The 12,096-nt window shown below is 58.9% G+C and overlaps 3 protein-coding genes across 3 annotated transcripts in view; all 3 read right to left on the bottom strand.

Annotated features, from left to right (window-relative positions):
- The window catches only part of LOC135888153 (zinc finger protein 721-like), a 202,873-nt gene that overhangs the window by 30,377 nt on the left and 160,400 nt on the right, over positions 1–12,096 (bottom strand). The window lies entirely within an intron of this gene.
- Positions 908–4,905, bottom strand: PPP1R11 (protein phosphatase 1 regulatory inhibitor subunit 11). Its single transcript, XM_065416244.1, has 3 exons — positions 4,815–4,905; positions 2,158–2,266; positions 908–1,465 (listed from the first exon to the last, which is right to left on the bottom strand). The coding sequence occupies exons 1-3, from the start codon at positions 4,899–4,901 to the stop codon at positions 1,251–1,253; spliced, it is 411 nt and encodes a 136-aa protein (XP_065272316.1). The 5' UTR covers positions 4,902–4,905; the 3' UTR covers positions 908–1,250.
- Positions 6,399–9,882, bottom strand: POLR1H (RNA polymerase I subunit H). The gene is made up of 5 exons (XM_065416245.1): positions 9,828–9,882; positions 9,222–9,357; positions 8,842–8,942; positions 8,531–8,640; positions 6,399–7,001 (listed from the first exon to the last, which is right to left on the bottom strand). The coding sequence occupies exons 2-5, from the start codon at positions 9,349–9,351 to the stop codon at positions 6,977–6,979; spliced, it is 366 nt and encodes a 121-aa protein (XP_065272317.1). The 5' UTR covers positions 9,352–9,357; positions 9,828–9,882; the 3' UTR covers positions 6,399–6,976.

A 12,096-nucleotide genomic window follows, 5' to 3' on the forward strand; every position in this document is an offset into this window, starting at 1 on the left:
TTTCACGAAGACAGGTTTTCTCCCAGCTGTTTTGGGGGTGTTTGAGATAAAGGCGAAGAAAGAGCGTTCAATTGAACACAAATCAGCGGAGCGCGTTTGTCTTCCAGGGTATCCGCAATGCTGTAAGCACACCAGTTCTTTAGTCACCTAGAGAGACTTCCAGGGCAGACGATACCTAGATTTCTAGTGTTAAAAAGAAATCAAGCAGGAAAAACACACCACCTTTTCCAGGTAAAATCCAACAAGCCTCCTTTATACATCAGGAAGAAGCATGGAAGGAAACAAGGCCACAGCCAAAGATTGTTTGTCCTCTTACCAGGACACTGTAAACGTTTTATGATCAACACCATTTGCAGCTATGAAAGGGAAAACAAGGGTGATTAAAGCTTCTATTTCAGGGCCTTGGCAGAGCTGTGTGTGTGATGGGGGCGGAGGGATAGTAGTAGGTGAGGACTGAGGGGCACTGGCAGAGCTGTGGGGAGGGAGGAGAAGCCAAGGGCTGGGCTAGGAGGGGGCTGCGGGTTGGGAGTGAGGGGCACCGGGCTGGCAGAGGGCTGCAGGTCAGGAGTGAGGGGCACCGGGAGAGCTAGGGGGAGGGGCTGGACTGGCAGGGGGCTGCAGGTCAGGAGTGAGGGGCACCGGCAGGGCTGGGGGAGGGAGGGGCTGTGCTGGCAGAGGGCTGTGGGTCAGGAGTGAGGGGCACCGGTGGGTGGGGGGGTTGGGCTGGCAGAGGGCTACGGGTCAGGCGTGAGGGGCACCGGTGGGACTGGGGGGGGGGGGGAGGGGATGGGCTGCCAGGGGGCTACAGGTCAGGAGTGAGGGGTACCGGGAGAGCTGGGAGGAGGGGCTGGACTGGCAGGGGGCTGTGGGTCGGGAGTGAGGGGCACCGGCAGGGCTGGGGGAGGGGGCGCTGTGCTGGCAAGGGGCTGCGGTTCGGGAGTGAGGGACACTGGCAGAGCTGGGGGGAGAAGCCCAGGGCTGGGCTAGCAGGGGGCAGTGCGTCAGGAGCAGGGGACACCGGCAGAGCTGCGCCCAGCCCCCCCACAGAAAGCAGCAGGCCGCGGCCGCTCGTGGTCACTGACACAGACGTTTAATGGAGAAGCACAGAGACGCAGCCGGCCCGTCGCTTGGTACATTCCATGCCGGGGCACCGGGCGGGACCGACAGACGACAGCAGCTCGCAGGCCACGAGGCTCACGGACAGACGGACACGCCCGCGTCCCCGGGTCAGTCCGGCGGGGTGGGGGGGCTCAGTGCTGCATGGCTGCAGCGTGGTCCTGGCCCGGCGGCTCGGCCTTGCGGGGGCTGCCCCTGCCCCCCCCGGAGCCGCCGCCCCCCCGGCCCCCGTGCTCCCCCTTCCTGTGGCCCCGGATGCAGTGGGCGTTGCCGCAGCCCTCGTCCTCCTCGTCCTCGCTCTCCGTGGAGCTCTCGCCGAAGGCCCGCGGCTTCTCGTAGATGCAGCAGCCTGGGCGGGGCGGTTACATGGAGATGGGAGGGCGATAGGGGGAAGGGAGGTTAGAGGGGATGGGGGGGCCACAGTGGAGGAATAAGGGGGTGGGGGAGCGAGGGGCGTGATGCCGGGGCAGGAGGGGGAGGGTGGAGAGAGACAGAGGGAGTCAGAAGTCCCCGAGCTGTCAGCCTGCACCCAGCCCTGTGGCCCGGCCGAGGGGTGAGGAGTGGGTGAGGAGTGGGACACAGGGCCTTTCCCCTCCAGGGGGCGCTGGCTCCGATCCAACCCCAGGGCAGGGGACTGGCTGGCTCGGGGGCGGGATGAGGAGTGGGACACGGGGCCTTTCCCATCCAGGGGGCGCTGGCTCCAATCCAGCCCCAGGGCAGGGGATTGGCTGGCTCAGGGGCGGGGTGAGGCGTGGGACACAGGGCCTTTCCCCTCCAGGGGGTGCTGGTTCCGATCCGCCCCCAGGGCAGGGGACTGGCTGGCGCAGGGGGTGGGATCCAGCAGCACTGCTGAGGTGAAGAGGTTTGTGTTGAGCATGTGGAAGCAGGAAGGGGAGGGATGGAGAACCCAGGAGTCCTGACTCCCAGCCTCCCCCGCTCTAACCACTAGCCCCCACTGCCCGCCCCATTCGGAGTGATGTGGCTAAAGGCCCTGTACCCAGATGGGGGGAGTCTCGGAAGGGGGGAGCCGTGGCTACTCACATTTGGACGACCTACGGCCCAAGTGCTCGTTGTCCACCGTGTCGCTCGACCATTCCACCTTCTTATCCGGCTTTCGCTTCCTCAGCTTGATGGTCAGGCTGCGGTTCTCCTGCCAAGGGGACAGGGCGCGGGGTGGAGAGAGAGTGGGGGGATCAGACCATGGCCGGTCACAGATGACCCACGGAGAAAGACCTTGGCTGGATTAGTAGGGAGAGACCTGAGACGGCAGGGGGCACCATGCTTCAGGGAGCAGGGTGGGGAGCTCAGTAGGGGGCACTCTGCCCTGGCAGGCAGGGCAGGCCCCAGTGCGGCACTAGGGGGCGCTGTGCTGCAGGGAGTGGGACGGGGGGCTCAGTAGGGGGTGCTCTACCCTGGCAGGCAGGGCAGGCCCCAGGGCAGCACGAGGGGGCATTGTGATGCAGGGAGTGGGGCTCAGTAGGGGGTGCTCCACCCTGGCAGGCAGGGCTGGCCACAGGGCAGCTCTAGAGGGCACTGTGATGCAGGGAGTGGGGAGGGGGGCTCAGTAGGGGGTGCTCTACCCTGGCAGGCAGGGCTGGCCACAGGGCAGCACTAGGGGGTGCTGAGTTGCAGGGAGCAGGACAGGGGCCCAGTAGGGGGCGCTCTGCCCTCAAAGTCAGTGCTGGTTGCAGTGTGGCACTATGGGGCGCTGTGATGCAGGGAGCAGGGCAGGGGGCTCAATAGGGGGCACTCTTCTATGACAGTGAGGCAAACCCTCTCACAAGGCCCCCGGGAGTCCGACTGTTGCCCGGCTCCACGGCGTGTCCCTTCCACCACCGCCTTCGGGACCACTCCGGACTTCCTGGGGACCACACCCTGCGGTTGCCGGGGCTCCCACGCCCTGCTGTTTCCATGGCTACTGTGCCCTGTTCCGGCTGTGGCAGTCACCAGGGTTACCACATTCCGTGGCTGCCAGGGTTCCCTGTGTCCCTCGCCCTGTGCTAACTGATGTGCACCACAAGAGCCACGACCTGCTGCCGCTGCCATAGCTACAACAGACAATCGTCACCGTGACGGCCACCATGAGCGTCACCATGGGTACCACACCCCATTCCTACTGGGATAGTTGCCCCACTCCCACTTCCTGCAGTCACCATAACGATTGCCGTGTCACCGTGGGCACCACGCCCTCCTGTCGCTGGGATGGTTGCCGTGGCAACCGCCGCCCCCCCTTTCACAGCAACGGTTGCTGTGACTCCCACAGCCTGCGGTTACCGTGGCTTCCCTGGCATCACGGTCGCTGTGACAACCAATGCCGTGGCACCCACGAAGGGTACAGCGCTCACGGAAGCGCCCAGCGGGGGCACATGCAGGTGGGGCCAGGGGGCCAGTTTGGGGGCCTCTGAGTGAATTTTTTAACTAACGCTCCCCACTGCTAGTTAATACTCGGCATCTAAAAGAGAGAACCGGGGCTGTTTAATCAAAACCGGATTTGATTTTAATGGTGAAAATCCAAGCCACCCGAAAATGAGTGGTTTCCCCTCAAATCCTCATTTCCCCCTACAATCCCCCCCCCCCCACGATCCCACAGGCTTGCAAAGTCTCCAAGCTCAAATCCCCATGATTTTATATTAATTCTCCCCATGTTCCTGTGATTTTATATTTAAACCCCCCAAACAAAGAAAATACAAAAAAAAAACAACAACCACCCCACATCCCTCTGATTCTACATTTAAAAACCCCCTCAAATTAAAAACCCAATTTCCCAAGATTTTAACCCCCAAAATAAACCCCCATATCCATGTGATTTTATATTAAATCCCCAAAACTAAACTAAAAAAAAAAAAAGCCACTAATCCCCATGATTTTATACTAAGCACCCCCAGATTTAAATAAAACGTACACATCCCGGTGATTGTGTGTTAACCCGCCTCCCCCAGTGTATAAAACCTCTAAAGCCCCGTGATTTTCTATTAGCCCCACACATTTTTAATCTCTCAAATTCCTGTGATTTTACAATCACCCCCATCCCCCAAATTAAAACAGACTGACAGGCAACCCCCGCTTTTCAAACCTGCAGGATTTTATTTTAGTTTTTGTTTTAAAACCCAATTCCTGCGGTTTGGAACGTTATTCCCCCCGCCCCCATTTATAAAACCCACAAACCCTGAGTTTATGTTAAACTCACCAAAAATATTTATAAACCCCCCTAATACTTGGGATTATGTATTAAATCCTCCTCAAAATGTACAACCCCCCAAATCCCTGAAATTTTATATTAACCCCTAAAATTACAACAAACAAACAAAAAACCACCCCCCAAATCCAGGGATTTTATATTTTTTAAAAACCCAAATTTACAAAAAAACCCAAATCCCTGAGATTTTATATTTACCCTCCTCCAATGTTATAAACCCGCCCCAAATCCCCCAGGATTTTAAATTAACCCCCCAAATCTATACACCCCCCCAAATTCCTGGGATTTTACATTCCTCCCCCCACGATTTTTTTTTATAACCTGCCCCAAATCCCTGGGATTTTATATTAACTTCTGCAAAATTTACAACCCCAAATCCTTGGATTTTACAATAACCCCCTCCCAAATATCCCCCCCCCATCCGGGGATTTTATATTGACACCCCCCGGGCCGGATCCCGGTATTTTCCCGCCCCCCCCCCCCGGCCCCCGATCCCGCTCACCGGCTCAATGGTGATGGTCTCGGTCACGGTGGCGCTGGCTGCCCTCCCACCGGCCGTCGCTGTCGCAGTCGCAGTCGCCTCCGCCATGGCGCTGCCCGGCCCCCACCCTCCGCGGCCCCGGTTGCCGGGGGGAAGAGTCTGCGCCGCGCACCGCCCCTGCCTCGCTCCCCCTGCGGCTGCCCCGGCTCTCCCAGCAGCTCGCGGCGAGCGACCGCCCGGCTCCCACCACCGGCCGCACGCCACTTCCGGTCACCAGCCCACTACTTCCCGCTTCCGGGTGCGAGTACCGGAACACAGTCCCCCACCCCCCGCTCCTTTGGCTCTGGAAGGAAGGGAATTCTCGGCGCGGCACTTCCGCCGTACCGGGGCGCGGCGCGCATGCGCGTCCAGAAAAAGGGGGCGGGAGAGAATTCTAGCCTGAGTCACGTCCAAGGCAGGGAGGGGCTGGTGGGAGGCCCCCCCGGGGCGGTAGCCTGAGCTGTCACGTGATGGGTCTCACGGCGGGGGGCGGCATACTCTGAGGGTCATTAAGGGGAGGTCAGTAGGACCATGGGGGGCATGTGGGGGCTACAGGGGAAGGGGGGTGCAGTGGGGGGCTCAGTAGGACTATGGGGGTGCAGTGAGACTATGGGGGTACAGGGGAAGGAGGGTGCAGTGGGGGGCTCAGTGGGACTATGGGGGTACAGGGGAAGGGGGATGTAGTGAGGGGCTCAGTGGGTCTGTGTGGTATAGGGGAAGGGAAACACTGCTGGGGTCAGTGGCACTATGGGGGCACAGGTGGAGGGCATAAGGGAAGTGGGGGGCTCAGTGGGACCATCAGGTGCACATGGGGAGAAGAGGGATACCGGGGGGGTCAGTGGGCCCAATGGGGGGACCAGTGCTGAGTGGGGGGAACATATGGGGAAAGGGGGGCTCAGTGGGGGGTAAAGACTGAGAAGGGCACAGGAGGAAGGGGTTTGCAGTTAGAGTGGGGAGGCCATGGTGGATCACAAAGGGGAGGGGGTTCAATGGGGCAAGGCCTCTGTGGGGGGCATGTGGGGAAAGGGGGGCTTAGTGGGGGGAATCAAGCCTGAGGGGGGCTAGGGCATACAGCTGGGGGGGGGAGGAACTGAGTGGGGTGGCCATGGGGGAAGCTAGGGGGGAAAGAGGCATGGTGGGGAGAGCAAAAAGGGTGGGGCTTAATAGGGGTTGTGAGGGGACAATGACTGAGGGGCATAGGGGGAAGCGTAAATACAGTTGGGGGCAGGGCTTGAGAGGCCCTGGGGGTCTCAGTGGGGCAGCCATGGGCAGGGCCAGGCTCTGCCAGCTTCAGCACTAGAGACAGTCAGGGGCTGGCAGGAAGGTGCAGTCAGTGTTTTAATAGGGAACTCAGGACACCTGGGTTCAATTCATGCCTCTGCCCCTGACTCCATGTGGGACCTTAGGCAAGTCCTTTCACTTCCCTGTGCCTGTTCCCCCTCCCACCAATTGGCTGTGATTTGGGGCAGGGCCTGTCTCTCGCTGTGTGTCTGTGCAGCACCTGGCACTAAGGGGCCCCCATCTCTGTGATTCTAGACCCAGGAGGAGAGTGAGACACGCTTGGTTCATGTACAAAATAGGATTTTATTTACTTCTCCTAGGAGTATGGGGTTGTAGACTTGCCCAGAAATATGCACCCAGGACTCCCCAGCTGGTCTGTCCTCCACAGCCCACGATCCTGAGAGAGGGGAGCAAACCCCCCATGTCTCCCCCCACAAAGCACAATACACCAACAGGCTCTCCCCAGAGAACGCAGCAGCTGGGGTCCAGCGTGGGAACTGCCAGAGCAGCCTTAAATAGTCTTGAGCTCTCCACAAATGGCTCTACATCCCCTGGGGCTGAGGACTTGAGGTTCCCCTAGGGGATGGGAAAGGGGGATGTGGTATCCCCCATGGTTACACCCTTTGGAGTCACCTCTGCAGGGCCAGAGTTGTGTTCACGCCCCTCCTTTGCTTCACTGGGCTGCAGGCACCAGTGGCGGTGAACACTGGGTGGTGGTGGCTGTCAGCCCATAGGTCGACCTGGGCCTGAGCCAAGAAAACAATCTCGTTAGGAGGTGAGGCAAGTTGTTCTGGGTAAAGGAGGGGTAGGTGTTACATCTAGTCTTCTCTTGTCCATGGCCCTCTGCCCCTGTGCTGCTCCATTCATGAGTCTTCCTTCTCCTGGAACCTGCGCACAACAAAAGCCAAGCGTCAATCCTTTGCAGAAGCTTTTCCTTTTGTATTTCTTTTTTGATCTGTGGAACTCACTGCTGCAGGATGCTGCTAAAGTCACAGGGAGACCAGAGACACTGCTGTGGGAAAGCTTCCCTCCCCTCCAGTATCCCTAATCCCTCTGGGGATGGAGATCCCCCATAAGCTGCTCTTTGGGGGTGACCGGGGGTTCCATTTAAGAGGAGATAGAGGATGCCAGCCCCACCCCGACCCACTTTACTCCTTTTCTCCACTTAGGTTGATGAGTTACGTCACACTACAGGCAGGGCATGTGGCTAAGAAGGGCAACTCCACGAAGGAAGCCAGGAGAGACTCAAATGAGGGCAGCAGGACTACACAAACTGCCCCACACTGGAAAATTAGATCTACTCAGCTACGTCGCCCAGAGGTGTGAAAAATACCCCCCCCCCCCGAGCAGAACAGTTAAGCTGACTTAAGTCCCAGTGTAGACAGTGCTTGGCTGATGGACGAATTCTTCCGTTCAACTAGCTACCGCCTCTCGGGGAGGTGGATTACCTGCGCCGATGGGAGAACCCCTCCCGCAGCGCAGGCAGTGTCTACACTACATATTTCAAGTGTAGACAAGTCCAAAGACTCTCCCAAGCTCCCAAGGACGGAAAGGCTGCAGGGAGCAGCAGCCACCTAGGAAGGACGAAGGTGAAGGATGTGTCTGCCAGAGGGAAGTCTTAGCCGGGACAGGGCGAAGAACCCTGCACAGAGTTGGGATTTAGCTGGGCAGGGCTATGCGGGGCAGTTCTTGCATTTCCCTGTGCACTTCGTGAATAAATCCAGACCACACAAGAAGCCTCCGTCCAAGTTCTTAGGCTGCTTTGGTTTTTAATTGGTAAATCTTAGGTTGCCCCGTACACACCCAATCCGACGTCAGCCAATATACAGATGTTAGGTTAGCGTGCACCACATTATACCAAGGCCTGGCTTAGCGTGAGTAAACAGCACTCTGGGAAAAATCTAAGCTACATCCCACAATACCCTGCAGTAATACCACCCAGATAGGAAAATTAAGATACACGCCTTGTGTGTCTAAGTGCAAGCCAGGGAGGCCCCTTCACAGGCCGGTACCTAGAATGCCAGTATCCACAACAAAGATAAGGAAAGGTACAGAACAAAAGGAACTGGGACAAACGGGTGGGTTGGATTTTACTGAAGAGTTTTGTAACGTATCGAATCATCCTATAAATATGACTAGCTGAAATGCTTGGGAGCACATTGTGTACACCTTGTACAGCAAGAAAGCAGAGTTAACGATTTTTTTTCTGGGCATTTCCTTTGGGGGTTTTTTTTGGGGGGGGAGGGGGTTGGGCTAACCGTGATGTCTCATTTTAAGGGAACAACCTGGATCGGTTTAGCTGATGAGGAAATACAGCGAGATCTAGGTGACCTGGGGACGGGTCTCCTCCCCTGCGGGCAATAACTCTCCAGGCTTTCCCCTCGCACGAGAGCAGTAGGGAAGGGACAGCGCCTTACTTGCACTGGCCACAGGTGTAGAAGACAGTCTGTCCTTCATCCGCTGATCTCATCTGCCGGGTGTGGTAGACCATGCCCTCGTGACCACACTGGGGGCACTTCCTGTCGATCTGAAAGGATCACCAAGGCCGAGTCAAATCCATGGAATGAAGATTCCCTCCCACCCCTCCCCAAAAAATCCTCCACTGGGATAAAAGGGAAATAAGTCAAAGTCAGGTGCTAATGTACTGGTGGGACTTCCCGCTGCAGGATGTTAGGAGACTCTTGATGTGTGTTTTCCTTCCCTCCGGTCCACAGAAATCCCCACTCACCATGGGTCCCTTGACCTCCTGCCCATCGTCCATGATCATCAGAGCCACGGAGCCCAGCCGGTTGAACTCGACACAGGACTGGACCACCTTCCCTTCGAAATCTGTGCAGGGAGAGGAAGAGAGTTATTGAGCGATGTGTGTGTCAGAGAGAGGAACTAATGCACTTTAGAGACTTGCCTCTCAGAGGGCCAGCACTCAACCTCACTCCCTTCCCAGAGCTGGGGATAGAACCCAGGAGTCCTGACTTCTAGCCTGCCCTGCTCTAACACACTGTCCGCCCTCCCCCCCTCCCCGAGGGATTTCACTAGTGGACAGAGGGGAATTCAGTTCCCCTAGATAAATGCCAGAACGTGTGTGGGGGGTGATGCTGCCACCCTCACCTCGTACATCGATGGAGAAGGAGCAGCGCACGCACGTCACCTTGTCCTGGACGCCTGGCAGAGGCAGGATGGTCCCACACTCTGGGCAGAAATCCAGGTCCGACTGGAAGCAGGAGTTGCCCAGCTCCATGGCTGCCTGCGAGAAAAGCCACTGGATTAGCTGGGCGGCCAGCGGCACCCTGACCAGCGCTGCTCTGAGCTACCGCAGGTCCCAGCCGGGCCCCCCCACACCGGGACAGGTGGGGGGAGGAGTGGGGCCTTTGCACGAGAGGCCAAATCAGGGCATGTTTATCTGCATCAATTTACACCCCGCCAGCACCCATGAAAACTCCCACCCCTCCCAGGTGCCCCTAGTGCCTCCCATAACCACACCCGCAACCCTCCCCTCACCTCAACCCTCCCCTACCCCCTCTCACCCCCACCCATCCCTGCCCCCTTACCCCAACCCTCCGCCACCCAGTCCCCACCCTTGCCCCCCAGCCCTCCGGGGGACCCCTCAATAAATCTTCCACCCCTGATTATTCGCCCCCAGCATCCCCCGGTGCCTCCTTAAAAAGGGCTGGTCCCTGTCCCTTAATCAATTCTCGTTGTGCCCCCCCCCCTCACCCCCCAGCTGCGCTGCTTCCTCTCTGCCTCCGGCCCCCCACGTGTCTGAGAGTTTGGAGCAGACAACTGCGGCCCGGCGTGGGATAGAGCGTCCCCTAGTCCTCCAGAGGAGTAGAGGGGAGGCGGGAGGCAGATTGTCACCCCCAGGAACTTTGGCTCAGCAGCCAATGGAAAACAGCTGGCAGCCCGGCCCCTCCCCCCCACAGCTCTCCCTGTGCCCCTCACTCCCAACCTGCAGCCCCCTGCCAGCCCGGCCCCACCCCGTGCCCGTCACTCCCGATCTGCAGCCAGCCCAGCCCAGCCCCTCCCCCCCCCAGCTCTCCTGATGCCCCTCACTCCCAACCTGCAGCCCCCTGCCAACCCGGCCCCTGCCCCCCCAGCTCTCCCCATGCCCCTCACTCCCAACCTGCAGCCCCCTGCCAGCCCGGCCCCACCCCGTGCCCGTCACTCCCGATCTGCAGCCAGCCCAGCCCCTCCCCCCCCCAGCTCTCCTGATGCCCCTCACTCCCGATCTGCAGCCAGCCCAGCCCAGCCCCCCCCCCCCAGCTCTCCTGATGCCCCTCACTCCCGATCTGCAGCCAGCCCAGCCCAGCCCCTCCCCCCCCAGCTCTCCCCGTGCCCCTCACTCCCAACCTGCAGCCCCCTGCCAACCCGGCCCCTGCCCCCCAGCTCTCCCTGCGCCCCTCACTCCCGACCTGCGGCCCAGCCCTCCCGGTGCCCCTCACTCCCGACCTGCGGCCCCCTGCTAGCCCAGCCTCTCCCTCCCAGCTCTCCCTGTGCCCCTCACTCCCAAACCGAACCGCAGCCCCTCCCACCCAGCTCTCCAGGTGCCCTTCACTCCCAACCTGCAGCCCCTGCCAGCCCAGCCCCTGCCCCCCAGCTCTGCCGGTGCCCCTCATTCCGGACCTGCAGCCCCCTGCCAGCCCAGTCCCTCCCCCACAGCTCTGCCTCACTCCTCATCCGCAGCCTCCTGCTAGCCAAGCTGATGGCTCCCAGGTTTCCTAGTGCCTCTCAGTGCTGACCCAGGCACCAGCTGCTATTCCCAGCCCTGTCTGCAAGCCCAGGTTGAAGCCTCTGCAGTTAATCCAGCACTAGGAGAGATGCAAGGCTCCATGTCCTGTTCTCCAGCCTCTCATCTGGGGCCAGCTCAGAACTAAAGCCCTAGAGGGGAAAGGTAGAACCCAGGATCCCAGCCCCTCCCTTCCGCCTCCCCTAACCACTAGGCTCCTCTGGCTTCCCAGAGCCAGGAATAGAACCCAGGAGCCCTGGCTCCAAGCCCCCCCTGCTCTAACCACTAAACCCCACTCCCCTCCCAGAGCTGGGGATAGAACCCAGGAGTCCTGACTCCTTGCCTTCTTCCTCTAACTGGACTGCATTACCTGTTATGTGGAGGAATCTGCTGAAAATCTTGAGCCCTTACACTGCCAGGCGGAGATCGATGATCAGCATAAGACGTGTTTACAGGGCCCATATATTAGGAATCCCCAGGCTGGGTCAGCCCAGGGGCTCACCTAGCCCAATAGCTTGTCTCTGGGCAGTGGCCAGCACCAGGTGGTTCAGGGAAAGGAGCGAGACACCCTCTAATATTCTTTACATGGTGCTTCGTTGGGCTTGGATCAGCAACATCCCTCGTCCCAAAGAGCTAAGGCCCCGATCCTGCAAAGACTTAACCGCGCTTAACTTCAGGCACACAAGTTTGACTTTGACAGTTGAGCCCCATGTTAAGTCTCTGCAGGATCCGGGCCTCAAACAAGTGAGTGAGAATAGTAGGGTTGGTGGTTGGGTGGCAGAATTCTTTTCGCCCAGACGCTAGGGTGATGGGCATTCGTCTAAAGCCCTAAGCCAGGGTAGAGCCTTGGGTCCCTGGAGTGGGAGGGTTTGTGGTCACTAGGAAGGAAGGGGAGGTGGATTTCATAGAGAGAGGCTGCTTCTGGCTTGAGCCCTTATCATAGAATCATAGAAACTTAGGGTTGGAAGAGACCTCAGGAGGTCATCTAGTCCAACCCCCTGCTCAAAGCAGGACCAATCCCCAATTAAATCATCCCAGACAGGGCTTTGTCAAGCCTGACCTTAAAAACCTCTAAGGATGGAGATTCCACCACCTCCCTAGGTAACCCATTCCACTGCTTCACCACCCTCCTAGGGAAATAGTGTTTCCTTATATCCAACTAGACCTTCCCCACTGCAACTTGAGACCATTGCTCCTTGTTCTGTCATCTGCCACCACTGAGAACAGCCGAGCTCCATCCTCTTTGGAACCCCCCTTCAG

Source organism: Emys orbicularis, chromosome 13 (genome assembly GCF_028017835.1).
Source record: "Emys orbicularis isolate rEmyOrb1 chromosome 13, rEmyOrb1.hap1, whole genome shotgun sequence".
Taxonomy (NCBI): domain Eukaryota; kingdom Metazoa; phylum Chordata; order Testudines; family Emydidae; genus Emys; species Emys orbicularis.

What these genes read in the sequence shown, in the direction of transcription:
- PPP1R11 (XM_065416244.1), bottom strand. Translation starts at nt 4,901, where the DNA reads ATGGCGGAGGCGACTGCGACTGCGACAGCGACGGCCGGTGGGAGGGCA. An exon ending in AGACCATCACCATTGAGCCG is followed by an intron (nt 2,267 to 4,814) that starts GTGAGCGGGATC and finishes TCCCCTTGGCAG; the next exon opens with GAGAACCGCAGCCTGACCAT. An exon ending in GGGCCGTAGGTCGTCCAAAT is followed by an intron (nt 1,466 to 2,157) that starts GTGAGTAGCCAC and finishes CGCCCCGCCCAG; the next exon opens with GCTGCTGCATCTACGAGAAG.
- POLR1H (XM_065416245.1), bottom strand. Translation starts at nt 9,351, where the DNA reads ATGGAGCTGGGCAACTCCTGCTTCCAGTCGGACCTGGATTTCTGCCCA. An exon ending in AGGAGGTCAAGGGACCCATG is followed by an intron (nt 8,641 to 8,841) that starts GTGAGTGGGGAT and finishes TGATCCTTTCAG; the next exon opens with ATCGACAGGAAGTGCCCCCA. An exon ending in TACACCTGTGGCCAGTGCAA is followed by an intron (nt 7,002 to 8,530) that starts GTAAGGCGCTGT and finishes TGTTGTGCGCAG; the next exon opens with GTTCCAGGAGAAGGAAGACT.